At 45.3% G+C, this 26,595-nt stretch overlaps 1 protein-coding gene and 1 pseudogene across 1 annotated transcript in view; one reads left to right on the plus strand and one right to left on the minus strand.

Moving 5' to 3' along the window:
* Positions 1-26,595, plus strand: part of EPHX2 (epoxide hydrolase 2) — a 57,523-nt gene that overhangs the window by 10,157 nt on the left and 20,771 nt on the right. Inside the window, exons 2-11 of the mRNA XM_027087929.1 lie at positions 2,802-2,886; positions 5,970-6,129; positions 7,089-7,279; positions 8,710-8,832; positions 12,255-12,329; positions 15,557-15,652; positions 16,182-16,260; positions 18,822-18,856; positions 21,476-21,502; positions 24,074-24,159. Of these exons, the coding sequence (XP_026943730.1) occupies positions 2,802-2,886; positions 5,970-6,129; positions 7,089-7,279; positions 8,710-8,832; positions 12,255-12,329; positions 15,557-15,652; positions 16,182-16,260; positions 18,822-18,856; positions 21,476-21,502; positions 24,074-24,159 (957 nt within the window). The remainder of the gene's footprint in view (positions 1-2,801; positions 2,887-5,969; positions 6,130-7,088; positions 7,280-8,709; positions 8,833-12,254; positions 12,330-15,556; positions 15,653-16,181; positions 16,261-18,821; positions 18,857-21,475; positions 21,503-24,073; positions 24,160-26,595) is intronic.
* Positions 20,318-20,955, minus strand: LOC113610112 (10 kDa heat shock protein, mitochondrial pseudogene; annotated as a pseudogene).

The raw sequence follows: 26,595 nt of genomic DNA on the forward strand, positions 1-26,595 counted from the left end.
GGAAGGTGATCTCCGCGTCTTACTCCTCCACCATCTTGAAGGTCCCCCGCTAATCTCTTTCAAGGGTTTTAATTTCTCTTAATTTTGTAGTTTTTAGTGTAGAGGTCTTAAACGTCTTTCATTAGATTTTTTTTGTTTTTTTTTTTAATTTTAAGGTAAATGATATTTTTAAAAAATTTCATTTCCAATTGTTTGTTATCATTTCTTTTAAACCATCTCTTTCCTGTCCTCAAGATTTTTATTTTGGTCTATCTTTAAGTTGACTAGAAGTCTTTCTTGAATTTTTTTTCCAGGAAAGGCGTGATAGCAAACAATTGTATTAGTTTTACCTGTCTGAAAGTGGTTTGTGTGGTTCTCAGCTTATGAATAATCAATGTTGTGGTCGGACCAGCCCTTGTGGTTCTTACTGTGACTGCAAGATGCCCTTCAGGAGTAGTCATCAGGGAAAAAAGTAAAGGTTTGTTACTTACAAGACCTGGAAATTACACAGCACTCCTAGGGCCACACAGTGAGGACGTGAGGAGAAAGAGAGCGAGCACATGGGCCCGAATTCTGCTTTTACTGGGGATCATGGTGGGGGCCACTGTGGTTTTGTGGGCTCACTCTTTATTGGTGAATTTAAAACCAGAGCAGGAGTTTAAAGCATGGGAAAAGAAAAAACCAAATGACCCAACTGGTCAGTTATTGAAATCAACCAAGATCTCTAAAACAAAGGACCTCACTGGACATAAAGTAAGCTGTCTGTGGATGGATTTGGGGGGTATTGTTTCTTGTTATCTTTTTATCTCAGTGTCTCCTGAGTATTACTCCACAATCTTCTTACATTTAAAGTTGCAGAATAGAAGGCTTTATCAGTCTGAATTGTTTTTCTTTTGTGTGTAATCTGTTTTTCTACACAAAAGATTGTCTGTTATACTTTCTTATCCCAGGAATTGAAACATTTCCCTACCCTATACCTGCTGTGGTTCTTTTTTCATTAATTTAGCCTCGTGTTTGGCGAACACTTTTGATTTGAGAGCTCAGAGTTTTCTTCAACCCAGAGACATTTTCTCCCATTATTCCTTTGACTGTTGTCTTCTCTGATCATTCCTTCTGTGATTTTTCTTGTTTATTGAAGGAATTTGGCCTCCATAGGTCTTATCTTTTTGCACATTAGTTTTAATTGCTTCATCATTTTACTCTTTGTTCTTGGAAAATTTGGTGGGTCTTCTGATTCACTAATTTCATTTTCTGTAATAGCCATTTCACTGTTCACTGCTTTTATTAACCTTCAAATTTGAAAGTCATGCTTTCCAATGGCAACAACTTATCTCAAATTGCTTCTTTTTAAAAAATACTGCCTGCTTTTGTCCTATAGAGTCATTGACATCTCCTTCCTCTAGAGCTGTATTCTTCTTTCACTTCCCTTCTTTTATCAGCCCCTAATCTTCAGGCAGAAAAAACAATTTTCCTTTGCTTTTCCATCTCACTCATCCACTGTGTAATAGTTATTTGTTTATATGTTGCCTCCCTTGTTCTCCTGTGAGCTCCCTAAGAATAGATCCAAATTTTTCCATTTTTATATCACTGCATCTGGCACAATGCCTTGATGCCTTCGGTCCTCAGTGCAAGATTGTTGAGTTGAACTGTATGTTGCTCTTTGAAATTGGACGGCAGCTGGGGAAGGGCACAAGGGATCCTTTCGAGGTGATGGAAATGCTCTAACTGCAACATGGTGATATTTGCACACCTCTATAATATAAATTACTACAAGTCATTGAATCGTACACTGAGAACATGTGAATTGGGTGTTATGTAAGCATAATTTAACAATGCTGTTTTTTTGAAAAAGACAACTGATGGCAAAGATGTGCCAAAGCCACTGCTGATGCTGGAAAATGGAGCAAGGGTACAGATAGTAGGGATATATATATATATATATATATATATAGTTTTGTTTTGTTTTTTGTTTTTTTGCGGTACGCGGGCCTCTCACTGTTGTGGCCTCTCCCATTGCGGAGCACAGGCTCCGGATGCGCAGGCTCAGCGGCCATGGCTCACGGGCCCAGCCGCTCCGTGGCATGTGGGATCTTCCCGGGCCGGGGCATGAACCCATGTCCCCTGCATCGGCAGGTGGACTCTCAACCACTGCGCCACCAGGGAAGCCCGGGATATATATTTTTTTAATGTTTTGTCTAAAGTTGATTATTGTTACCTGCAAGAGGGTTAGTCAGGTAAAAGGTTGTTGACTTATCAGATACGAAACTCCCAGATATTTGTTCTCTTAACATGGGAATGGTAAATACTTTTAACTGGGTTGCCGATTCCAGTCCATTGTAAATATTTGCCTGGGACACTGGACTAAGAAGGATCGTAAATCAGTGTCTGGATGCAGTGGTATAGGATGTGGCGATGGGTTATTAAAGTCGGCCAGGGATTCAGAGTTGTGCGTGCATGCCAGGTACGTGCCATCCATTATATGGCTGGTGTCACCCAGCCAGCCATGCTGGGGTAGCTCAGCCACCACTGGGTGTGGGAAATGATCAAGAAAGTGGAATGGGACCTTATGTTTTGTAACGTAGGGAAGCGAGAAGGCAATGAGCTGCTCTCTCTATGTCTGCTACTCCTCAGGACCACATATAAGAGATGGATATGAATTGAGGCGTATTAATCACCTAGGGTTACCAGAACGAAGGACCACAGACTGGGTGGCTTCAACAACAGTTCCGGAGGCTAGAAGTCCAAAATCAAGGTGTCTGTCCCCTACCTGCCGTTGTGATGAAGTCATCTGAACGTTCCTGATGCTTCTTTGTGTCTTGCAGTGGCTTTCTGAATGGAGCTTTCGTGAAGGGAGGCCCAGATGGTTCCAGTGCCCGCATGATGAAGGGAGAGATCACATTTTCCCAGGTGTGGCGACCCCTCATAGACCCCCTTGAGAAGGTGTTCTGTAACTACACACCCATCTCCCCTGCTGACCGTAAGCTCCGTGAGGGCAGGGCCATGTCTGCCTCACCCGTTTACCCCTTATAACGCTTAACTCACAAGACTGGGCTGGAGACATTTCAGATTGTTTATTGTCTCTTTGATCCAAGCAGAGGGCCACACCCCAGTGATTAGGAAATTTCCAAGCCCTTGAAGATCTATGCCAGGGAATTACAGCAGCCAGAGTAGCTTTTTTTTTTTTCCCCCTTAAGCTGTGGTTAAATACACATCACATAAAATTTACCACCTTTATCATTTTAAAGTATACAATTCGGTAGTGTTAAGTATATTCACGCCAGGTAACCAACACCACCGTCCATCTCCAGAGCTCTTTTCATCTTGCAAAACGGAAACTCTATACCCATTAAACAACGCTGCCCATTCCTCCTTTCCCCAACCCCTGGCAACCACTACTGAACTTTCTGCCTCTATTTAGCTACTATACATTTCTTATATAACTGGAATCATGCAATATTTGTCCTCTAGTGACTGACTTATTTTGCTTAGCATGATGTCTTCAAGGTTCATCCATATTGTAGCATGTGTCACAATTGCCTTCTTTCTTAAGGATGAATGAGATTCCATTGTGTGGATAGACTACGTTCTGTTTATCCATTCATCTATCAATGGACATTTAGGTTACTTCCTCCTTTTGGTCACCTTGTCTAATGCTGCTAGGAACATGGGTGTACAAATATAAGTTTGAAATCTTGCTTTCAGTTTTTCTGGATATATATCCAGAAGTGGGATTGCTGGATCATAGGGTAGTTTTCCATTTTTAATTTTTTGAGGAACCACCATAGTGTTTTCCATAGCGGTTGCACCACTTTACATTTTCCTCCCAACAGTGCACAAGGTTTCCAGTGTTTCCACATCCTTGCCAACCTGTTATTTTCTGTTTTCTTGATAGTAGTCATCCTTAGAGTACTTATTATCAGACAAGGGCTACTGGGTCAGGGGAAGTTTTGTTAATTACCAACTATAAGATGGGTGGACTTTGGAATCTGATGTCGGGATTTGGAGCATAGCTCCCACTTACAGACGCGTGAGCACAGCAAGTCACAGAACCTCTCAGAGTCTCAGTTTTGCCACCTGTAAAATGAGATCGATAAGATGCTCCGTCTCCTAGGTTGTTATGAAGCTTGAAAAGTGCTTAGCACAGTGCCTGGCACGTAATCAGTGCTCAATAGATAGTAGTTACTGTTGTTACTACAACCTCGATTTTTTAAAATTGAAGTATAGTTGGAGATTATTTTTAAATAAAGTAATCAGGATCTAAAACCACTTGAATTCTCAATTAGTGCCTCGGAGAAGAAAGGCTATTGAGAATCTACTCTATGAGCACACAGATAAAGCAGTCTGGTTTTTTTTTTAATTTATGAATTACAGCCACCTATCAGTCTAACAGAGAACTTGGGGCCCATCATAATAGAAAGCAAAGCCCACCTTTCCAGTGAAGACAAGTGTGGTCTTAGCGTGGGGAGTGTAGTGAATTGTGGTCACTTTAAAACTCTCTGTCTTTCACACACACACACACACACACGCACACACACACACATATTTTGGCAACTCGTGAATGAAAACTGTAATGATACCATTGGGGATAAACATTACTGAAGCGTGAATCAATTAAAAAAAAGCTGCAGTAATATTGTTGGAAGGTAAGGAAAGGGAGAAGTGGTATGAATTTCATTCATTTACATGTGACTATACAGTTTTCCCAACACCATTTATTGAAGAGACTGTTCTTTCCTCATCGTGTACTCTTGGCTCCTTTGTCATAAATTAATTGACACGTGGGGTTTTTTTCTGGGCTCTCTATCATTCTGCTATCGATGGGTATTTGGGTAATTTTTAGTTCGGGACTATTATATACGAGACAAGAGTGCTACTATGATAGTGTATAAATATACCACAATCCAGTCTGCTATTAATGGGTGTATTCGTTTGCTAGGGCTACCATAACAAAATACCACAGACTGGGTGGCTTAAACAACAAAATTTATTTTCTCATAGCTCTGGAGGCTAGAAGCCCAAGACCAAGGTGTTGGCAGGGTTGGTTTCTTCTGAGGCCTCTCTCCTTGGCTTCTAGGTGGCCGACTTCTCCCTGTGTCCTCACATTCTTTCTTCTGTGTGTGTCTGTGTCCTAATCGCCTGTTCTTATAAGGACACCAGTCAGGTTGGATTAGGGCCCCCCGACGTCATTTTTGTCGTGGTCCCAATGCAGGTTGGAAAAGAATTTCCAGACACAAAGGCAGAATGTAAAGATTATAGAATTTATTAGAGGGAGGGGTGGCTGCCTGAACAGTGGGCTGGCTGACTTCCTAGTAGTCTGGGAGAGTCGAGCCCAAACATGTGCTATTGATCAGTTTTTATAGCCAGAAAACAAAGGAACGGTCTGAGGTGAAAATTTCATTTACGGATTGGTCGAGGCACATATACCTTCCTTCTATAGGGTGGAGTGGGACAGGCAAGATGCCTTTCCTTATTTGGGCCAGGTCCCGTTGCCCAGGTGGGCGTTGCCCAGGTGGGCTCAGGGAATTTCGTAACCATCACAACACGGTAAGGGGAGCGAGTAAGAGTCCTGTTGGGGGTGTAACACTGCAACTTTTACAGGCAGGGTCGTCCTTTGTCCTTGAAGCACCATTGTCCTTGGAGAACCACAATTTTACCTTAATGATCTCTTTAAAGACCCTCTTTCCAAAGGACAATCACATTCTGAGGTCCTGGGGGTTAGGACTTCAACATGAATTTGTAGGGGACCCAGTTCAGCCCTAACAGGGGGATTTGAGTAGTTTCTAGTTTGCAGTTCTTAGGAAAAGTACTGCTATGAACATTTTTGTACATGTCTTTTGGTGAACATATGTGGACATTTCCACTGGGTATGTGTCCAGGAGTGGAATTGCTGGATCACAGGGAATGCATGTGTTCAGATTTAGTAAATGCTGCCCAAAGCTTTTCCAAGTGGTTTCACCAATTGACAATCCCTCATCAATTCACTTTCACAGTGGATGCCATTCATGGAAGAAAACTGCAGGAAATGTTCTGAGGACTCTGGAATCTGCCTCCCTGAGAATTTCTCTATAAATCAGATCTTTGGCAAGGCACTTGCAGCAAGAAAGGTCAACGACCCCATGCTTAAGGCAGCTCTCACTCTCAAAAAGAAGGGTAAGGATCTGAGACTGGCCATTCTCTGACCCAACCACACGAGAACCCTTGGGAGGGTCAGGTCAAAATACATCTAAATGTGCATTGAATTCAATGACAGGCACATTTATACTCATATGTATTAGTAATTCCTTCACTTGATTTTCCTTGAATAGACATTTATTTAGTGGCAGAGCCCAGCTCTTCGTCACAGGCATGTTTGAGGTCATCCTCCCCACGTATCAGTAGCCTTACCTGGTTGTGTCTGAGACATATTTCCCACTCATATTACATGGAAAGGGTCTGTCCATTGACTTATCCTTGTCTTGTTTCCAGCATCTCCCGGTTCTTGTCCTGTGTGGTTAGGAAGGGGATAATGCTGTCTCTGTTTACATTCCTCTGGTTTTGAAGTGGGAGCACCGTCTCTGCCAAGGCAGGTGTTTTGAAGCGTGGTCCAGCAGAGTTTGCAGTAACGTAGACTGAGAGGAGGGTTGGAGTGGCAGTCCAAAGGTGGGATTCTGGGCCGGCCTCAGCTCTGCCTGCACTCTGCGGCTCTGGGCAGCTTAAAATGTGTCTGAGCTTCCATTTTCCCGTTGGTAAAAGTGGGGTGGTAAGATCTGCCCTGCCTGCCCCAAAGGTGTGAGGATCGAATGGGCTGATGAATGTCAAAACTCTGATCCAATGAGCTGACGAATATCACAACTTCTTGCTCTACGATTGCAAGAAATGAAGGGATGTAGTGTTTCCATCTGAAAGCCCTTGGTGCACACCGTTAGAGGCTCTAGCGTCTGCGCCGGGAGGGGCTTATGGGTAACAATGGTGCTTTTCTAACTTGTCAGTTTAGAAGCCAGACATCAGGAGATTGATGTAAGTGAGCAGAATCCCGCCTGGCCCCGTCTTGGGGGCCCCCTGTGGGATACCCGGAGCTTCTCAGAGCAAAGTTCTATAGCTGGTCTATTCACTGGTACCTTCTCACTCAGGATTTACAACCTGCATCCTCACCAACATCTGGCTGGATGACAGCACCCAGAGAGGCAGCCTGGCCCAGACGATGTGTGAGCTCAGGCCGCACTTCGATTTCCTGATTGAGTCATGCAGGATCGGAATGGCCAAGCCTGACCCTCAGATCTACAAGTTCGTGCTGGACGTCTTGAAGGCCAGCCCCAGTGAGGTACCTAGACACTGCCTTTCAGTCGAAAAGAATGTTCTAGAGATATTGCAATCGAGAAAAATTGAGGAGGCGTGAAGAGATGGGGGACACCTGGGACCTGGCAGGGTGGTCCTACGTCCAGTGGCAGGTGCCACTTCTCCCAGGCCAGGACTTCTGAAGGGCTTTTACCCACCACTTCAACCTAGAAAGTTCTACCGGAGGTGGGCATCTGGCTCCTCTCTGTGGCTCTTACAGGACCTTGTTTAAAACAGGTATTGTCAAAAGCTGCCAGACCAGCTGCCTCAGTTTACCTAAAAGAAACATAGACCCTGGGAGACTTTCCCAAGACACAGGCTGGTCAGGGTCACCCCACCAAAGGCTGGGCAGGAATGGGCTCCAGTACTGCAGAACTCTCCTTGTAGGGGTATCCCCGCACCCCTAAATTCTGTCTTCATGCCGTCTCTAGATTATCTAGTCTAAAATGTTGTTTTTGTTGTGTTTCCCTACTCCAATCTCCAAAAAGGCCTTTGGACCAAGATGAAATTCCTTTCTCTGGCATTTCTGACCCTTTCTTGTTAACCCTGCTTCACCCACAAGCTGATCAGAGGGAAATCCTTACCTGTTCAATCCCAGAACTCTTCCCTTCTCCTCTCAAACTTTGCTTCTGCTCTTCTCAGCCCCCTGATTAAGCATTATAACAGTGCTCTGAATTTTAGTATGCATATAAATAAATGTCTTTTCATTGATGGCTTTTAGGTTGGATGAGCTGCTTAGACAACCAGACCTGCCCTAATCCAAGATTATAAATAACTGCCCCATGCTTTCTTCTACAACTTTAAGGATTTTCTTTTTTTCTTTAAGGATCATTTCTTTTGACATTTAAATCTTTGATTTATTCAGAATTTATTTGGGGAATAAGTGACGGAAGGACCCACTTTTTCCCCCAAACTGTTGAAATAATTTAATAATCTTTTAAATAATCTTTTTCCTCACCAATTGGGCATGACACTTTTATTAGAAACTAAATTTTCATTTGGATATGAGTCTATTCCTCGACTCTCTGTTTTATTATCTGACTTTATTATAGTTCTTTTCCAGACATTTTTTGGGGGGTCTATTCATACATTTTCCTAGATGAATTTTAATGTCATCCTGATAAGTTTATATTCTTCTTTAATCTTTTTACAGTTTCAGAATTCAGTGAACATGTATATCTATCTGTGTGTTTATGTTTATGCTTATGTAATTAAATGTTTTTAATTTTAAGAGTAAAGAGTTACATGGAGAGAAAAAAATAATTCTTAATCTCTAATCGATCAACCTTATTGTGAGATTATTAATTCTTAATCTCAACCGCTGTTCTCACTTTAACGTGTTTCTGGCCAGTGGCCCTTGTGCATGAGTTTTGCTTTGGTAGAAGTGATGCTAGTATCCATGCTCTTTGCATTCAGGTGGTTTTCTTGGATGACTTCGAAGTTAATCTGAAGCCGGCCCGTGACCTGGGGATGGTCACCATCCTCGTGCGTGACACTGACACTGCCCTGAGGGAGCTGGAGAAAGTAACCGGGGTGCAGGTAACTTTCTGTCCACTCTGAGTCAGATTTCCTGTCGCTCATCTGTGTTTAGGTACGCAAGCGACAAAGCAAGTGAGGGCGTTCACTGCTCCCGGTGTGGTTCCCAGTAGGGAGCTCCTCGGTGGGAGACCGTTACCCTTAGTGCAATCAGCATGATGTCCATGAAGAACTTCCTGTTTCCTTCTCTGCAGTCAGTGAACAGGAAAAGGACACTCTGAGAGCAAGAATCTATACTGGTCAGACTCAGAGGACCAAGACTAGAGTGGGGCCTTCAAAGCCACCCATTCAGAGTAAATACTGAGAATGTAGCTGCTGGGTTTGCCCCTGGGGTGTGGAGGGGGGCCCCAGTGCTTCTCTGCTCTGCCTGGTCATGCTGCTTGCACTCAGATGTAGTGGTTTAGCTCCACCTGGGTCACACCCTCTTGGCAGTCAGAGGGAAGGCTCCTGAGTAAACCTGTCCTGAGCCCAGGAGGCTGGGCTGCCCGTAATAATGCCCCTGGGGGCTGATGGGATTAGCCTGCTGTGCCAGAGCTCTTGTTCTTGTAATGTTACCTAAGATCACTGATCCCACTGAGTCTGGGAGTGACAGTTTCGTAGGCTTTTGTAGGCCATGCTTTGCTCGTGTCAGTATGATGGGAAAGGAGGTGCGGGAGCCCATACACTTGATTGACGTAAAAGGCGTCACACTGTTTTTCCAAAGGGAACTATATTAGCTTCCTACGGCTGCCAGAAAGTAGCACAGACTTGGTGGCTGAGACAGCAATCTCTCTAGGAGTCCAGAAGTCTAAGAGCAAGTTGTTAAGGGTTGGTTTCTTCTGAAGGCTTCTTGCTGTGTCTTCACACGGTCTTCCCCTGTATGTGTCTCTTCTTGTAAACACACCAGTCAGATTGGATTCTGTCTCCAGTAGGTCCACTACAGGGGCGTCATTTAAGGTTCGTCACCTCTTTAAAGACCTTATCTCCAAATATTAGTCACATTCTGAGGTCCTGGGGGTTAGGACTTCAGCAGACGCATTTGGAGGGCACACAGTTTTGCCCCCATAACAGGAACAGCTGACTTTTCGTCTTTAACAAATAAATTAAAACGTATATCTAATGACTCTACAACCTTAGAGCATCGCACCCAAGCTTGATTTGTCCTTCTGCAAGCCTGGAGGTCTTGTGCAGCAGAGAAGGAAGCATCCAAACTTGGAATCGGAGCATCCTTTTGCCAGTTCCACTTACCAGGTTCCTCCCCTCATTACCTCTGAGCCACAGACACCTGTCCTGTAAAATTGGGAAAGTGAGCCATTGTCCCACCTACCTTTTCCTCAGGGATATGGGGAAGGTATAAGGAAAAATGATAATCATTTCGTTTTAAACAGAGGAGAAGCGCCTCTTGTCTCTCAGGAAGGCTGTGGGAATCAGTCATAAATGGGCTTTATAAACTGGACAAACACATGGCAGAATCATTAGAGTAGGAAACCTGCACCCTCCCCACCCCTGGAACCAATGGGACATCCCCTGGTGTGTGACCTAGGAAGTCGGGGACACATCAGATAAAGGACCCCAGGGTACGCTGGCCCTGGTGGGTGTCTGGGCTCCTTCACTGCCGTCAGAGGCACCCAGCTGCCTGTCCCCACGGGCCACACCCTGGGTCCTCTCCAGACGCCACAGAGGTGGGCGCCCACCTATCTCAACCTCTGAGGATGCCCAGGAAGACTCTTCCATGTTTCGAAGTAGGTGAATTCCATAGCCTACTCCTCCGCATTTTAGAGGGCAGAAAACTGGGTAGCGGAAGAGAACGGCTTCTTCCTTAGGTCTCACGTTTAGGACTAAAGATGAGAAGTCAAACGGTGGGAGTCACCAACATGATGCTGTTCACAAAAGGCCCACTTATATGTGCTCAGCATCCTGTCCTTTGTCATTTCTGTCTCAAGGAAACCGACACCAATACATTACGGAAGCTTCTTAAGGATCCTTTGCTCAGGCATTTTCCTGTTTACCGAGATGGACAAAGATGGGTAACCTGACCCCCCTGGGTCTCCAGAGGACAGAACTGGGGCCGGCAGGCAGAAGGCTTTCATCAGCTGAATTGCATCTCGCCCACCAAATTCATATGCTGAAGCCCTAACCCCCAGGACCTCACAATGTGACTGTATTTGGAGATTGGATCTTTAAAGAGGTATTTAAGGTAAAATGAGGTCATAAGGGTGGGCCCTAATCCATTAAGACTGGTGTCCCTATAAGAAGAGGAGATTAAGACACAGACACACACAGAGGGAAGGCCATGTGAGGATACGGGGAGAAGACGGCCGTCTACAAGTCAAGGAGAGAGGCCTCAGGAAGAACCAACCCTGCCAGCACCTTCTTGGACTTCCAGCTTCCAGAAGTGTGAGAAAACAAATGTCTGTTGTTTAAGCACCCCGGTCTGCGGCACAGTGTTGTGGCCGCCCGAGCTGACCCATACAAGGCCCGGAGAGTTCTATCTTGGCCGACTTGAAGAAGAAACCCTTCAACAGAGTCATGTAATGATGGGATGACTGCTCTGTGAACTTGGCATTCCTGGCTGTGTCCAGCATAAGCCTGGGTGACCACTTGAGGAACTGCCCTAGAGAAGAATTATATTCATTAAAGTCCAAAATCTCAGTGTTTGGGAGCAAGTGGTGTTTATTCCTCGCAGATGTGAAATTCAGTGGGTGGTGGCCAGGGGCTTGCCTCACAGCCATTCTAGGACCCAGGTTGATGGAGAACCCCCCGTCTTCTATTGGTGGTTTCTGAGGTCACGCTGAACACCAGATGAAAAGGGGGAAAAGAATATAGAGAATCATGTAGGGATTTTCACAGCTCTGGTGGTCAGGCCATGCTTTTCTTTTTTTAAATTTTATTTTAATGCATTTTTAATATTCTTTACCATTATGGTTTATCACAGGATATTGAATATCATTCCCTGTGCTATACAGTAGGACCTTGTTGTTTATCCATTCTAAATGTAATAGTTTGCATCCACTAACCCCAAATCCCCAATCCATTCCTCTCCCTCCCCGCCTCCCCCGTGGCAACCACAAGGTTGTTCTCTATGTCTGTGAGTGTGTTTCTGTTTTGTAGGTAGGTTCATTTGTGCCATATGTTAGATTCCACATATAAGTGATATCACACATATGGTATTTGTCTTTCCCTTTCTGACTTACTTCACTTAGTATGATCATCTCTAATGGCATAGGCCATGCTCTTTGTCTGCATCCTGTTGGCCAGAACTCAGTCACCGGACTCCACTGACCCTAGAGGAGAGGGGGCTGGGTTGGTCAGTCACCCATAGGACTCAGGAAGCCATGGCAAAGGTGACCCAGGGGCTGTCTTATGGAGTTTTGTGAACTCACTCTGAGGCCTTCTCGTGGAAGGAAGCAGAGCCATCTGCCTCACTGTGTCTCTCTTACTTTCAGCTTCTCCAAACTGCAGCCCCCCGACCGATCCCCTGCGATCCAAGCACCGTGAGCCATGGGTACGTGCCCATAAAGGTGAGTCAGCGCTCTCTCACCAGCAGCTGAGTCTCTCTAACCAGCCCCCCTAAAACGACTTGTGAGACGTTTGTGAAATCTCAAGGGTAGCTACACATCCATCATGTATATGGAAATGGTATTTCCCACAAATATGGTTCCTCAAAAATCAATAGCAGGGCTTCCCTGGTGGCGCAGTGGTTGAGAGTCCGCCTGCCAATGCAGGGACACGGGTTCGGGCCCTGGTCTGGGAAGATCCCACATGCCGCGGAGCGGCTGGGCCCGTGAGCCATGGCCGCTGATCCTGCGCGTCTGGAGCCTGTGCTCCGCAACAAGAGAGGCCGCGACAGTGAGAGGCCCGCGCACCGCGATGAAGCGTGGCCCCCGCTCGCCACAGCTAGAGAAAGCCCTCGCACAGAAATGAAGACCCAACACAGCCAAAAATAAAATAAATAAATAAAAATTTAAGAAGCTAAAAAAAAAAAAAAAATCAATAGCAGACGCGGACCAATGTGGTCAGACTCCCACGGAACAAAAGGCCACGTGGGGCCTTGCTCTGTCCCCACAGCCTGCATGTCTGGCACTTTATTTCATTATTTCATCCAGCGGGTGTTATTGGCCCTTCCTTTGTGTCAGGCACGGGCCAGATAGGGATGCAGGGAGGCACCAGATACAGAGAGGGAAATGCCCAGTCATTAGCCCAGGGGTCAGGGCTGCAGCAAGACCAAGGCCACCTGCAGAGGGGCCCTGACTCCTGACCCAGCGGGATACAGAGCAGGGCTTTAAAACATCTTCTCAGGTTCACTTTGGGATCTTTCTTCATTTGTCACTGTGGCCATCTAACTAAGACAGGACCTAAAGCTACGGGTTAGCTCCCAAGCAAAACAAAACTCAGCAGTTGCTTTGGAGCCGGGTGGAACCAGTTTCAATCCTGGCTTTGGCACTTACTAAGTTGGCAAACGTGGGCACATTTCTTATCATTCTGGACCCCAGTGTACACAGCTTCATAATGAGCTGGCGATAATACCTCCCCTCAATGTTCTTGTAAGGATTAATTGAAATACCCCGTGTTGATCACCTCGTGCTTCATAAAGAGGAGAGCTGGTGTCCTGAGCTGTGCAGGTCTGGGACCTGGGGAGGACCTGATGCCCCGGAGGAGAGCCCCATGGATGTTCAGTGAGCATCTGCTATTTGCTAGGCACAGAGAGAAATACCTAGATGAATGGAGGTCTTCTGTGACCTCAAGGATTGTACGGCCTGCCTTCTGCCAAGGTAACATTCCCTGCAGTTACATCACAGGATGCGGCCCTAACGGCAGTGGCTCAAGCGCTCAGAATGGGCTCTGAAGGGGGTGGAGAAAGTGACTGTAATTGCGGGGGATGAGATTCAGTGGTGAGGTGAGCATCAGAGGATGAGTGGGATTTGGATAGTGAGAAAGGGCTTTTCTGGTCAACGTGGCTGCGCTTAGAACCCTGGGTGCTCCTGGACCAGTTTCATAAGGTTTCATAAGCCCCCTTCAGACCTCGTCTCTAATGTTGATGCCGAGTAAGGGGCTCTTTGCCTGGGGCTGGGGTCTGTCTGGGCTGTGACCCTGCATCTCCAATCCTACAGACAGGGTTACTTTCATAATCCTCCTGATGCTTGCGTATCCAGCCAGTTTCAGTAGATTCCCCATTTGACCTTGAAGGAGTGTGATCAGAGCTGCCTAACCACTTCCTCTGCCCTCACCCCAAAACTAAAGGGCTGGGGCAGTGGCCTCTGGGGAGCCCAGGCTCTGGGAGTGCTATTGCCTTGATGCTAATGCAACTCAAAGTGTGTCGATAATAGGTCTTTTCAGTTTTCTGGCTTAACGGCAATTTTAGAGCACACTGTTCAAAGGATGGGAAAGTGCATGCATTTGCTGAGCTACTCAGCTGAATCAAATATCTAGCAGCAAGAACGAGCCTTCTAGTTAAGATCCATTGAGGACAGAGGCGGATTAGGATCATTTGATTGGACATCAGAACTATAACATTTTTCAGTATAAAGGAGCATAGAATTTAAAGTTCAAGTCCCTCCTTTTGCCAAATACTAAAGGGAAGACTAGAGAACATATTCTGATTAAAAAAAAAGACTGTAGTCCAAGAAAGGGTTTGTGAAATGTCAGCCCAATGTTTTCTTGAGCGGAATAGCTTGTTGGGAATTGTGAATGAAACTTCCGGTTTGGAACGCCAGCTTGGAGTAGTGTGAGATGCAGCGAAACAGAGTTGTTCCAAGTGGATTTCTATAAAGTGAAGCTTATTTTTCTCATTTGTTTCCACTAGAAGGTTAGAGATGAAGTACTTTGGGGGAAAAATAGGGTACTTTGACTATATATTGCTTTAGTTCTTTTGCTTAGACCCGCCTGTAATAGTCAGAGTAGGCTCAGTGCTGTAACAAACAGCCCCACACTTTCAGTGGCTTGACTCCAAGTTTGTTTCTGGCTTGCAGCACAATCCCATGTGGGTTGGGAGTAGGCTCTCTCCTCGCAGTCATTCAAGCACCCAGGCTCCTCCTTTCTGCAGGTTCTTCCTTCCTCAAGGCCCAGTCCATTCAGGTGCAGATAGGAAAAGAGAGGGAGAACCAGGTGCGCGGGAGGTTTACGGCCCAGATGGGGCACACATTTCTTCTGCTCATATGCCACTGGCCAGTCACGCGGCCACTGCAGGAAGGTTGGGGGAGGCCTGGAAAATACCAGCAGGAGGCAAGGAGAAGAGAAGAAGGTGGATATTGGGCCCCGGCAGTCTTGGCCATACCCACGTAGCCCACAAAGGACCGGAAGTATAGCAAAGCTGGAAAAAATGTTCATATTCAAGAGCTAAACAGCTTTTAATGAAATAATCATGGTATTCTGCACCTTCATGTGAATACCATGCCCTGTACAAAATCAGCCTCCAGTTTAAAGTGTGGAAAACATGTCAAATGACAGCAGAAACTCTGACAGGATGAGGGCCTTTTAGGGAGGAAGGCCAAGTTGTTTTGTTTTCCAACATTATGATCTTCTTTTCAGGCTCTTGTTCCAGTAAAACTGCCTGTTTTTATGGCACAGTTCGATCACGTGTCTCTTCTCAGACATTTTCTTCTAACATTGGTGGGTTTTTAGCTGAGAAAGCTGGGTCAGGCACGATCTGGCAACGTATTGAAATGGCCCGGGGCGATCTGCGGAAGAGGTGCCTGGTTACCCCCGGCCTGCGCTGAGGTCACTCCCCGCTCACCTCTCTCTTCTACAGCCTGGGATGTGTCTGCATTTTGTGGAGCTGGGCTCTGGCCCTGCCGTATGCCTCTGCCACGGATTTCCGGAGAGCTGGTTCTCTTGGAGGTACCAGGTAAGGGAAACTGGGGCAAGTACGCCCCAGTCAGGGTGAGGGGAGAGAAGTGTCTAGATGGTGTGAGCCAGCCTGGAATATCATTAAGAAGCTGACACCTTACTGTGGAGCATCATCTCCCAAGTATGACCACGATATCTCTGAAATGTTGGGGCCGGAGATTGCTCCAGAGCTCAGATCTGTGCTAGCCTATATGCCACCTTTGCAGATTAAAAAACGCGTACTTCCTCAAGATGCTTTATGCCACCTGCTGGGACATCTCTGTAATGAATATAGAAATCTGCAAGGTCTTGGCTAGGAAAGGTGCTCTGTCAGGTGTGGCATTAGGTGCAGGGCACAAACCCTACGACCGTCCATGGCAGCCGGGTGGGCTCATTCCAGCCCCATGGTGAGGACACCAGGTAGTGCCACGTGGCACTTTGAATTGAACCATTTACAATAACAGGGAGATAGAAGGAAGCAAAGAGGTGACGTCAGCAAAACACTGATGAGCCCACACTGGAGAGGGTCTGAATTGTTTCTTTTCCAGATCCCTGCTCTGGCCCAGGCGGGCTTCCGGGTACTAGCGGTGGACATGAAAGGCTACGGAGAGTCATCTGCTCCTTCTGGTGGGTTAGCTGTTTTACAGCTGTCGGTGTTGGTCATGCCTTCTGCCTGTCTGAGTTCTCCAACTGCACTGTCTTCCCCTGGTCCCAGGTCAGAGCAGGCAGCCCTTCAAGGGGGTCTGACTTCCCCCTCCCTTCCCAGCTCCTGCAGTGTCTGTGTCTGTGCACTTTGGGCCCCAGAGGTCTCTCCTCCTCATACTCTGAATGAATTCAAGAAACCCAACGGCCTGTGCCCCAAGGGGGTCTCCTGCTAGTCATTGAGGATATAGGATGTAGGAGGTACCATCCCGCTCCAGAACTATTTTCATCTTGGAGAACTGAAACTCTGTACCCATTAGACAATAACTCCCCATTCTCCCTCCCCTCAGCCCCCAGCAAGCACCCTTCTGCTCTCTCACTCTATAAATTTGACTAGCCTGGGTACCTCATCTAAGTGGATCATACAGTATTTATCCTTTTGTGACTGACTTACTTCACTTAGCAAAATGTCTTCAAGGTTCATCCATGTTATAGCATATGTCACAATTTCCTTCCTTTTTAAGGATGAATCATATTCCGTTGTATGTATAGACCGCGGTTTGTTTATCCATTCATCCATCGATGGATACTTGGGTTGCTACTGTGAATACTGCTGCTATGAACATGGGTGTACAAATATCTCTTTGAGTCCCTCCTGTCAGTTCTTTGGGGTATATACCCAGAAGTGGAACCGCTAGATCATATGGTAATTCATAGGCCAGATTCTTAACCCAGCGTCTGTGGATCCCAGTGGGAGTCTATCCAAGGATGGGTGTCAGGGACCTGTGAACCCTTGAGAACATGTGTGGGTCTATGAGCGTTTTCCTTGGGGAGGGGGGAGTCCATTGTTTTTATCCGTTTCAGAGGGATTCTCAGCCCCAAACCTTTAAGAACCCTGGGTGGAGGCAGGAATGGGAAGCAGCCAGGTGTGCAGCAGGGTCGCTGGTCCTTCCGTGGTCAGTGATGCTCTGAGCAGCTTAGCAAGCCAAGCAGCAGCTCACCACCCCTTTTCTGAGCTGCTTCGGCTGCGTGCACGTCAGGCCTGTCGTGTTGAGTTTGAAGCCCGCTGACGTGGGCTGGGGCTCTCAGTCACTCAGGAGGCCACCACCAGGCCACTCAGCCTGTCATGACAGAGATGCGCTTCCATGGTTGTTCCCTAAATGTCATGGTGTCGACTCAGCTGCTCCTTACTGCCTCTTGAACAATGCAGAAGCATTTTAGACAAAAGGAAGGACTTCAGTCCAAATATTCAGGAAAGACATCTAAGGTGTTTTTTTTAAAATTTCATTATTTAAATGTTTATTTTTATTTATCTGTACTGCAATCTTCCCTGAATCCCCTGGGCATTACTTAGTAATATAATTTATCATTCAAACTACAACACTATTAAAAGAGAAACTATTAATAATAACACGTAAACTAAAACTGTCCTGGACAAACTGGGACTTATGGTCATACCCTAATTATGAAATGCATATATGTACATTTCAGATCATTTATATACAAATTTCAGATCATTTGGCAGTAGATTTTAAGTAACAAATTATTTTCCCTTAAAATTATGAAGCCTTTGTCCTAGTATTTTCTAGCTTCCCTTGTTGCTATACAGCATTCCAGTGACATGGTACCTTTTTTCCTTACCCTTGAGATTTTTAGGATCTTTATCTGTTGTGTTCTAGAATGTCATGATATTGTGCTATGATATGGGTCTTTTTTCATCTACTTTTCTGGGTACATTTAACTTTCAGTTCTTGGAAATTTTCTTGAATTATTTCTTTGAAAATTTTTTTCTCCTGTTTTCTCTGTTTTTCTTTCTTTTTCTTTTCTGGAATTGCTATTACTGGTAAAATGTCCATACTGCCCAAAGCAATCTACAGAGTCCATGCAATCCCTATCAAAATCCCAATGACATTTTTTACAAAAATAGAAAAAACAATTCTACGATTCATATGGATCCACAAAAGACTACAAATAGTCAAATCAATCTTAAGAAAGAACAAAGCTGGAGGACTCATACTTCTTGATTTCAAAATACATTACAAGGCTACAGTAATCAATACAGTATGGTATTGGTATAAAGACAGACATACACGCCAATGGAATAGAGAGTCCAGAAATGAACCCTTGTGTATCTGGTCAGATAACCTTCAACAAGGGTGCCAAGGCCACTCAATGGGGAAAGGACAGTCTGTTCAACAAATAATGTTGTAAAAACTGAATATCCATATGCAAAATAATGAAATTGTACCCTTATCTTACACCATCCACAAAAAACAACTCAAAGTGGATTACAGGCTTAAACTGAAGACCTGACACTAAAATTCCTAAATGAAAACATAGTGGAAAAGCTTCATGATGTTGGTATTCGCAATGGTTTCATGGATATGACACCAAAAGCACAGGCAACAACAACAAAAATAAACAAGCAGACTATATCAACCTAAGAATTTAATAAGATATTTTTTTTTTGCCAAAGGGGCTCTTTTAGTTTTCTGGTAATTTTTAAACATGCAAATTAAGTGTATTTCTTTTATTTTTAATTGCAGAAATAGAAGAATATTCCATGGAAGTGTTATGCAACGTAAGAAGGATTTTTGGGTAACATCTGTAACTTCTTCTCCATCCTTGTGTTTTCATTGATATAAGACAGAAGTGTGGGTGTTCATTTAAATCCTAGGAAAGCAGCATTTCACAACATTTGGGTACAAATTCTTTCTGAAAGTCGAAGTATTTTGAAATAATAGCCATCGTTGACTGTATATCAAGTACTTTTCTAAGTATTTGATGGAAGAGGAAACTGAGTCATGGGGAGGTTAAGTAATTGCCTGAGGTCAACAGCTTGTAGAGCCAGGTTTAAACCCTGTAGTAGCTCCCATGCTCCTGCTCTTAGCTACCCCACCATATCACCTTTCCCTTCTGAGAATTTAAAAAAATCACTTTATTGTGGTAAACACATTGTTGGCCAGACCTAGGGAGTTAGTGTGTGGACTGGGGACTGCAGAGGCATTCCTGTTCTAAGATAGGCATATGCACCATCGGGGAGAGGGACCCTCATCTTAGAGCTTGCAGGGGAAGGCCAAGGCTGAGGTGAGGAGAGACTGTCACCCAAACCTCCATCAGCCCTGGAGCAAAAGCAAAGGCTGGAGGGACCAAGAGGAAGAAACAGCCTCCCGCTTGGCCAGAAAACTGGCGATGCCAGTGATTATGCTAAAATTACAGAAAGCCTTCATCTAGGAGGGTCACATTTCTGCCTGGAGCACCCCATCAGGCCCCACATGCAGGCTTGATGTCTCGTAAGGGGAGCGTGGGACTTGTCCGTGCTTGGACAAGTCTGAGGAGCCAGTCTGAGAACCCCAAAGTTAAAGGAATAATAAAGAAAGAAGAAAGCAGAGAGATGCTATGAATAAAACTGTAGTGCTGAGGGAGTGGTTTGGACAACATCAGCTGGGGGTCCTAGAAGGAGAAGGTAAAGACGTCCCTGCACCTATTTAATTTCCCCCATTCCTCCTTAATCGCTTCTCTCACTGATGGGGGTCCCAGCTCACCTCAACCACTGTAGCTGGACCACAATTCTGCACCCTTCATCCCTTAGAGACCCTCTTACATCAGACAGTCTGTTGGTTCCTCATCGGGAACCTCACTTTGCACATTATAGGATTTCTGGGAAACCCTCAGCTAAATTCCCCATTAGTGTGTACATTAGTCGGCTTGGGCTGACATAACAAGGCACCACAGACCAGGTGGTTTAAACAACAGAAATGTGTTTCTCACAGTTCCGAGATCTGGGTGCCAGCAGGGTCAGGTTCTGGTGAGCACCCTCTCCTGGCCTGCGGGTGACCACCTTCTCACTGTCTTCACATGGCAGGGAGAGAGAGCCGGCTCTCTGGGACTCTTCTTATAAGAACGCTAATCTTATCAGGTCAGGGCCACACCCTCATGACCTCATTTAACTGTAATTACTTCTGTAAAGACCCTGTCTTCAAATACAGTCACACTGGGAATTAGGGCTTCAACATAGGAATTTTGAGGGGACACAGACATTCAGTCCATATAACAGAGGGTTCCAAAGACCTCCTGACACCATTCAATAATTGTTCCCCTCTCTTTGGGGGGGAAGATGAAAATAAATGATTGAAGTGAATTACACCAATACTGTGAGCCTCCTTCTAAAAAAATATGTGTGTAATTTCACCAATGGCACCTGTCATCTGTGCTTGCTTTTTTTTCCCCCTTAGTTTATTATAAAAGAGAAACATGGAAATTATTTACATGATGAAAAGATTTCAGAACTTCAGTGGAATGGGCAGCCTCAGTGATGCCATTTCAATAGTGACTTATTTCAGTCTATGTATTTTCCAAGAATGTCACCATCTCTAAATAAGAAGTAATCCTTGTCATCTAGAACTACTTTGGTGCATTCATATTCTGGGAAAAGAACTTCATCTCCAACTTTCATGCTAACTAGTTGAATCTCTCCAACCTTTCCTTTAGAGCCCGATTCAACAGCAACTACTGTTGCTTGCAATACTTTTCCTTGAGTATTTTCTGGAAGCATAATGCTTCCTTTGGATACATGTTTGGCTGCACTTCTTTCAACTAATACTTGGCCAAAGAAGGGAAGAAACTTTCTAAATGCCTGTCCTGCCATGACTCCAGCCACTGCAGTTCGTACTCTGCTCTCATGCCACTGCTGCCAGGAGGGGCGTGCAGTCTGGCCCTCTGGACATATCTGTTGTTGCCTTTTTTTTTTTAATTAATTAATTAGTTTATTTATTTATTTTTGGCTGAGTTGGGTCTTTGTTGCTGCGTGCCAGCTTCCTCTAGTTGTGGCGAGCAGGGGTTACTCTTCGTTGCGGTGCACAGGCTTCTCATTGTGGTGGCTTCTCTTGTTGTTCTTGTCTTTCCTCTGTATGTGTCTGTGTCCAAATCTTCTGTCTTATATTGGATCAGGACCCACCCTAATGACCCCATTTAACTTAATCACATCTTTACTTAAGATCCTATCTCCAAATAGAGTCACATTCTGAAGTACCAGGGGTTAGGGTTTGGGCTTCAGCATATGAATTTCGCGGGGGGGTGGGGTGGGGAAGGTGGGGGACACAATTCAGACTGTAACCAAGGCAAACACAGTCATTCTAACCTCGAAGCCGCTGAGGTGATGGATACAGTTCTGATTTTGTGTGTGTGTTTTCTTTCTTAGGACATGGTCACCTTCCTGGATAAGTTGGTAAGTAATTATTTTGAACTCATCTCTTTGGAGAATTCTGTTTGGAAGTGGGCAATTAAAGAAAAGCTGTGACCTTTGAAGGTGTCAGCTGTTAGAGCCCTGAAGGGAGTGGTATGGGAGGGGGAGGGTGGGGTGGTGGGTCGGAAGGGATTATAAAGACAGGTTTGGAGAATATAGAGGTGAGATTGGTTTGGTTCTTGTTTCATGAAAAGCATCTTCCAGGGGATAGAATGTCTCTGTTGGCTTTAAGCCAGATGAAGAGCCTTAGTGCCAGCTGAAGAAGATTGGGAAACATCCGATAGGCTAATACTTCCCAGCTTCTTAAAACTTCCATCCCTTTTGACATATTTAAAATCGAATGTCTTCGTTTAACATGGTTTGGAATGTCAAACTCAATGAAAACGATCAACAGTGGTCATCTGAGAATACACTGCCGCAGAGCACACACACTCTTCTGAGACTCAGGTACATCCTCTGCCACCTTCAGTCAGGTCACGTGGCAGAAGGGAGACACCGCAGCATGGCTGAGGGGGCAGAGGGCCCAGCCAGGACAGTGACAGTACAGGGGGGCTGAGATGACGAAGGAGTTCCAGATCTACAGCAGGGCCTGGTGTAGGACGTGCGGTAACAATGTCATGTCCCATCCTCTGCAGATTCTCAGTCCTGTGGAACTGGCTTTGGAACTTTTGAGTGTGATGGGGATAGCTAAGGCCCAGTGTGGCCGCCCCACTCCTGACTTTTTCTAGAAGATTTCCAACTGGCTGGGAACGTCTCTTATTCTGATGGTTGAGAGGGAGTCTCTGTGGTTGCTGGCCAGCTGGGTCAGGTGTCCGTCCCCGGCCCAGTCATGACTAGGATATGTGGGAAGGAGACTGGGCCAACCTGGATGACCTGGGTGACCAGATGAGGTGGTCATTTGCCACCTGGAGGTGGTGCCTGAAGCCTTTGGAGGAGATGAGCTCCCCAACGACAGGCCTGAAGGCTGAGCCATGGAATAGTCCCAAGTGAGAGGTAGAGAGAGGGAGTCGTAGACTCAGGGAAGTAAGAAGAGTCTGGAAAGCAGAGTTTCACAGAAGCCCAGGGAAGAATGTTTCAAAGGAAATGCCTCATGCTGCTGTTGACTAAAAAAAAAAGCACACCCTAAAGGTTGAGAATTGTGTTTTATGTGGTGGACAAACTGAGGACGTAAGCCCGATACAGCATCTCAGATAGCTCTGAGACTGCTTCCAGAGAGGTAAGAGAGGAGGCAGGATATATAGCAGTTTCTGCAACAAAGTCTAGGTAGTCGGAACATCAAAAGATTACTCTTAATTAAAGAAAACCACGTATCTCAAGTTAAGGAATTTAGCATTTTTCTCTGTATTGGAAGGTGCAAGAGTCTGGGCTCATAGAAATCATTCCTTCGACATGCACCTCTGCTAGCTGGGGCCGGTATCCTGCTTTTCTCCATCCTGAATCCCCTCCGGGTGCCCCATTGAGGGTGGCTGCAGTGACTGAGGGCTTGGCAGTGGGCAGCCTGTTTGTCTCCATCCTGAGTTCCCTGAGGGTTCACCAGCGGGGTGACTGCAGTGACTTGGTGGCTGCAACATCCTTTGTTTACTGATACGCCAGGCAGCATTTTTTTCACTCACACTGCAGAACAATCGGAAGAATGAGAACCAAGAGGGGAACAAAATTATTAGTGATTAGTAGCCTTAAAGAGAGAAGTTTCAGTGGACTTGGGCGTAGCAGGGAAGAAGCCACTGGAGGGACTTAGGAAGGTCGTTAGGGAGGCACCTGATATAAACCATTGTGAAAAGCGGGAGAACACAGGCCACGGAGTGTGGCAGAGAGCTGAGGCAAGGAACCACCTTTCCAGCTCCTTTCCAGCTGGTGGTGGGGCCGGGGCGGATCGGAGGCCCTAAAGCGCCCAGCGGGTGGCATAGAGGAGGGAGCCCTAGTTTAGGTTAGGAGACCTGGGTCTGAATGGCAGTTCCCCCATTTACCATCCGTGCAGCCTGGGCAAGTCACCCGCCCCCTGTGAGCCATCTTTTCATTTGTAAAATGTGAGTTCGAAGGTTACTGGGAGGATTCCAGATAAAGGGCCTGTGACACAGAAGATCCTGCCTGAAGGGAGCTGTGGTCGTTCGTGGTTACAGCAGCAGAGGAGAGGAAGGCGCAGGGAGAAGTTGGGAGGTAAAGGATGCTTTTGAGGCGTGTAGAAAAGATCCGAAAGAATGGGGAACAGAATAATAACCACTCAGTGAAAGATGAGCACGGAGGGGAGGGGCGGTGTCATTCTAACGTGAAGACAGAAGGGAGGAATGGAGGTGAAACAAAGTTTGATCTGTGGGAAGGTAGAGAGGGAATTCATGGCCAATGGCCTCAGTCTTCTGAGAAGATTTAAGAGGCCAGCCATTTGTGTGCAGGGTCGGCGGGGCCCGTACATGGGACCAGAGGCTTCAAGAGGGCGGGTGTTGGGCGTTGCTGCTGCGGTTAGGCCTAAGGGGAGCCCCAGGCCTCCGGCTCTCAGCATCCCATCTCCTGTCCCGGAAAGCTACTCACACTCAGCCCCCTTCTTTGTCCTTCTAGGGCATCGCTCAAGCTGTGTTCATTGGCCACGACTGGGGTGGCATGCTGGTGTGGAATATGGCTCTTTTCTACCCCAAGAGAGTGAGGTAATTAGGCCTCGGGCATCAAGAATTTGGGTCAGACTGGACTTGAATTCCCTAGACTCCTTCCTCAGGTCTTGAATTCCAGAAAACTTCTTGAAAACAATAGGTTATTACCTGGGAAGGTGACACCGTAGCTCCTTAGCTCATTGTGTATAAGTAGGGAGGGTTTAATGAGCTAACGTCTTGGGCACAAGGCCTGTCCCAATCACCAGTAATGCAACGAATAATTCAGGGCCTGTGTAGCCAGTGGGAATGCAGGAGAATGAGGGTGGGCTTTGAGGGGAGGAAGTGAGGCAGCAGGGGATGTCAGAGTCGTAGAACTGAGTGCCAGGAGACACTTTAGCCCTGGTCAGAGTCAGAAAATGTGGCTTTCACTTTTACCCTGAACTGGCTACGTGACAAATCACTTCACCCGTTAGGCCCTGGTATCTTCAACCACAAAGTGGTAATGGTCACTCCTACCCGACCCTTTGACCTGCAAAATACAGTAAAACAGATGTCAGGTTGGAATGATATGTCATGATCGCCATCACATCACTCATAATCATTCTCAGAATGACATTTCAGGGCACAAGTGGGAGCTTTCAGGTGATGGGTTTTGAACCTGGAGAGTCAGGTGGTCTTTGTGGCCACACCCCATTTGAGCTGGTAACTGCAGTTAAAGCCTGTCTGACCTCCCATTTCGGCCTCGGATCTTAGCAAATTAATTAAAACAGCATCCTTAGCAGCCATCTGTGTTTCCCTAACTAATCCAGTTACTTTTTATTTGGCTGAGTTTATAGGAATGGAAACGCTGGAGAAACTTTGTTCAGCTCAGCCCCAGCTCAAATGGTTGGATGATCTCAAAGACCAGAAAGAATCACACATTTCCTAAAGTATTTTTAAAGTTTTTGCACGCTGTTTCGATCTCTTTAGCTTCTCTCTCTGTCCTCTCTGTCATTCAAAAGTGAGATAAGAAAGCTCTTAAGAATCAAGTTCACCAAAAAGTTACCCTGCAGGCAGTGTTAGATGCTCCTTGAAGGGAACAAAAAGAAATAGAGCAACAACATATGGTTTCCACTTGTTGTTGTTTTATTAAACTTTATCTAGTTCTCCTGTGAGAATTTTAAAAGATTTAACGTGAGCCAAATGAGGTTGTGTGCAGAGTAACATCAGATCCGAGATGTGGGCGTGCTCTGGTTTCCCCGTTCCTCTTCTCCTGTGCTGTTTCCACCCTGCCTGCTGTTGATTCTGGAGTAGTTGCTCATTCCACGTCTGCTCTCATCAAAGCAGCCCTGTTACCTCCTTTCTGGGAGGGCGGGAGGGAGCTGAGACCCTCTCGCAGGGCTGTCCAGGATGGGACCCCGCATCTCTGGGTCTGGGAGCATGTTTTATTTAAGGATATTGCTAACAGCACAAATCTCTGCCTTTCTAGCCAGACAATGAATGAAAGAAAAAAAAAAGCCCACATTTAATGTGGAATATTTCTTGGAATCCTTGGTTTTGCCTTTCTACTGAAATAAGCTTTGGGAACCTATTTAAAATCTGGGTCTATTCACTTGTTTGTTTTATATCCTTTCTTTAACAATCACCTGGAGACGCTGCTGCCAGAAGGAGGCTGTGGTTCAGCTTTTTCTTCATCTTAATGCAGTTGGCAGCAGCATTTATATATTATCATCTCGTTTAGTGATGATTTTTTTATATATGGAATAAATGATATGTCAAAGCGATTAAAAAGAAAACCCCACTCTGTTCAGAATATTTAGTAAAAGCTAGAATTTCTTGACTTGTGATTTAAGTAATGCTTAAAATAGGTTCCCTGTGGTAGCATTAGGAACTTATAGGCATCAATATAACTTATTTTATACCCTAACCTGCACTGTCTAATCGTGGCTATTGAACTTTTGAAATGTGGCCAGTTTGAATTGAGATTACTGTAAGTAGAAAATACCTTCCAGATTCCAAAGACTTAGTATGAAAGAAAGAATGTAAAATATCTTATTAGGAATTCTTAATATTGATTACATGTTGAAATTATTAATACTTTAGATATATTGGATTCAATATTAAATTAACATTAAATTTAAAATTAAGTTAATTAATATTAAATAATATTTAAAATTAATCTCAAATGTTCCTTTTTTACTGGTTTTAATTTGGCTACTGGAAAAATTTTAATTATATATATGGCTTGCATTATATATATATATATATATTTTTTTTTTTTGCATTATATTTCTATTGGTTGGTGCTGGTTAAGCCTCACCAGTCCTTCCATTGATTGTTTTATTTGCCCTAATTATCCCATTGCTCCTATTTTATATATCTGTTTCTTTTCTGGGAACAAGTTTCCACAGGGTAAGCGTGGGATACGGAATTCTTTGCCGACCAGCCAGGCTAAATGTAGTCCTGGCTAACTTCTATCAATTCTGCCTTTGTGTGGTCTCTCCAATTCACCCT

The sequence above is a fragment of the Aethalodelphis obliquidens genome, unplaced genomic scaffold, assembly GCF_003676395.1.
Source record: "Aethalodelphis obliquidens isolate GAN/ISIS:26980383/991018 unplaced genomic scaffold, ASM367639v1 scaffold61, whole genome shotgun sequence".
Classification (NCBI taxonomy): Eukaryota; Metazoa; Chordata; class Mammalia; order Artiodactyla; family Delphinidae; genus Aethalodelphis; species Aethalodelphis obliquidens.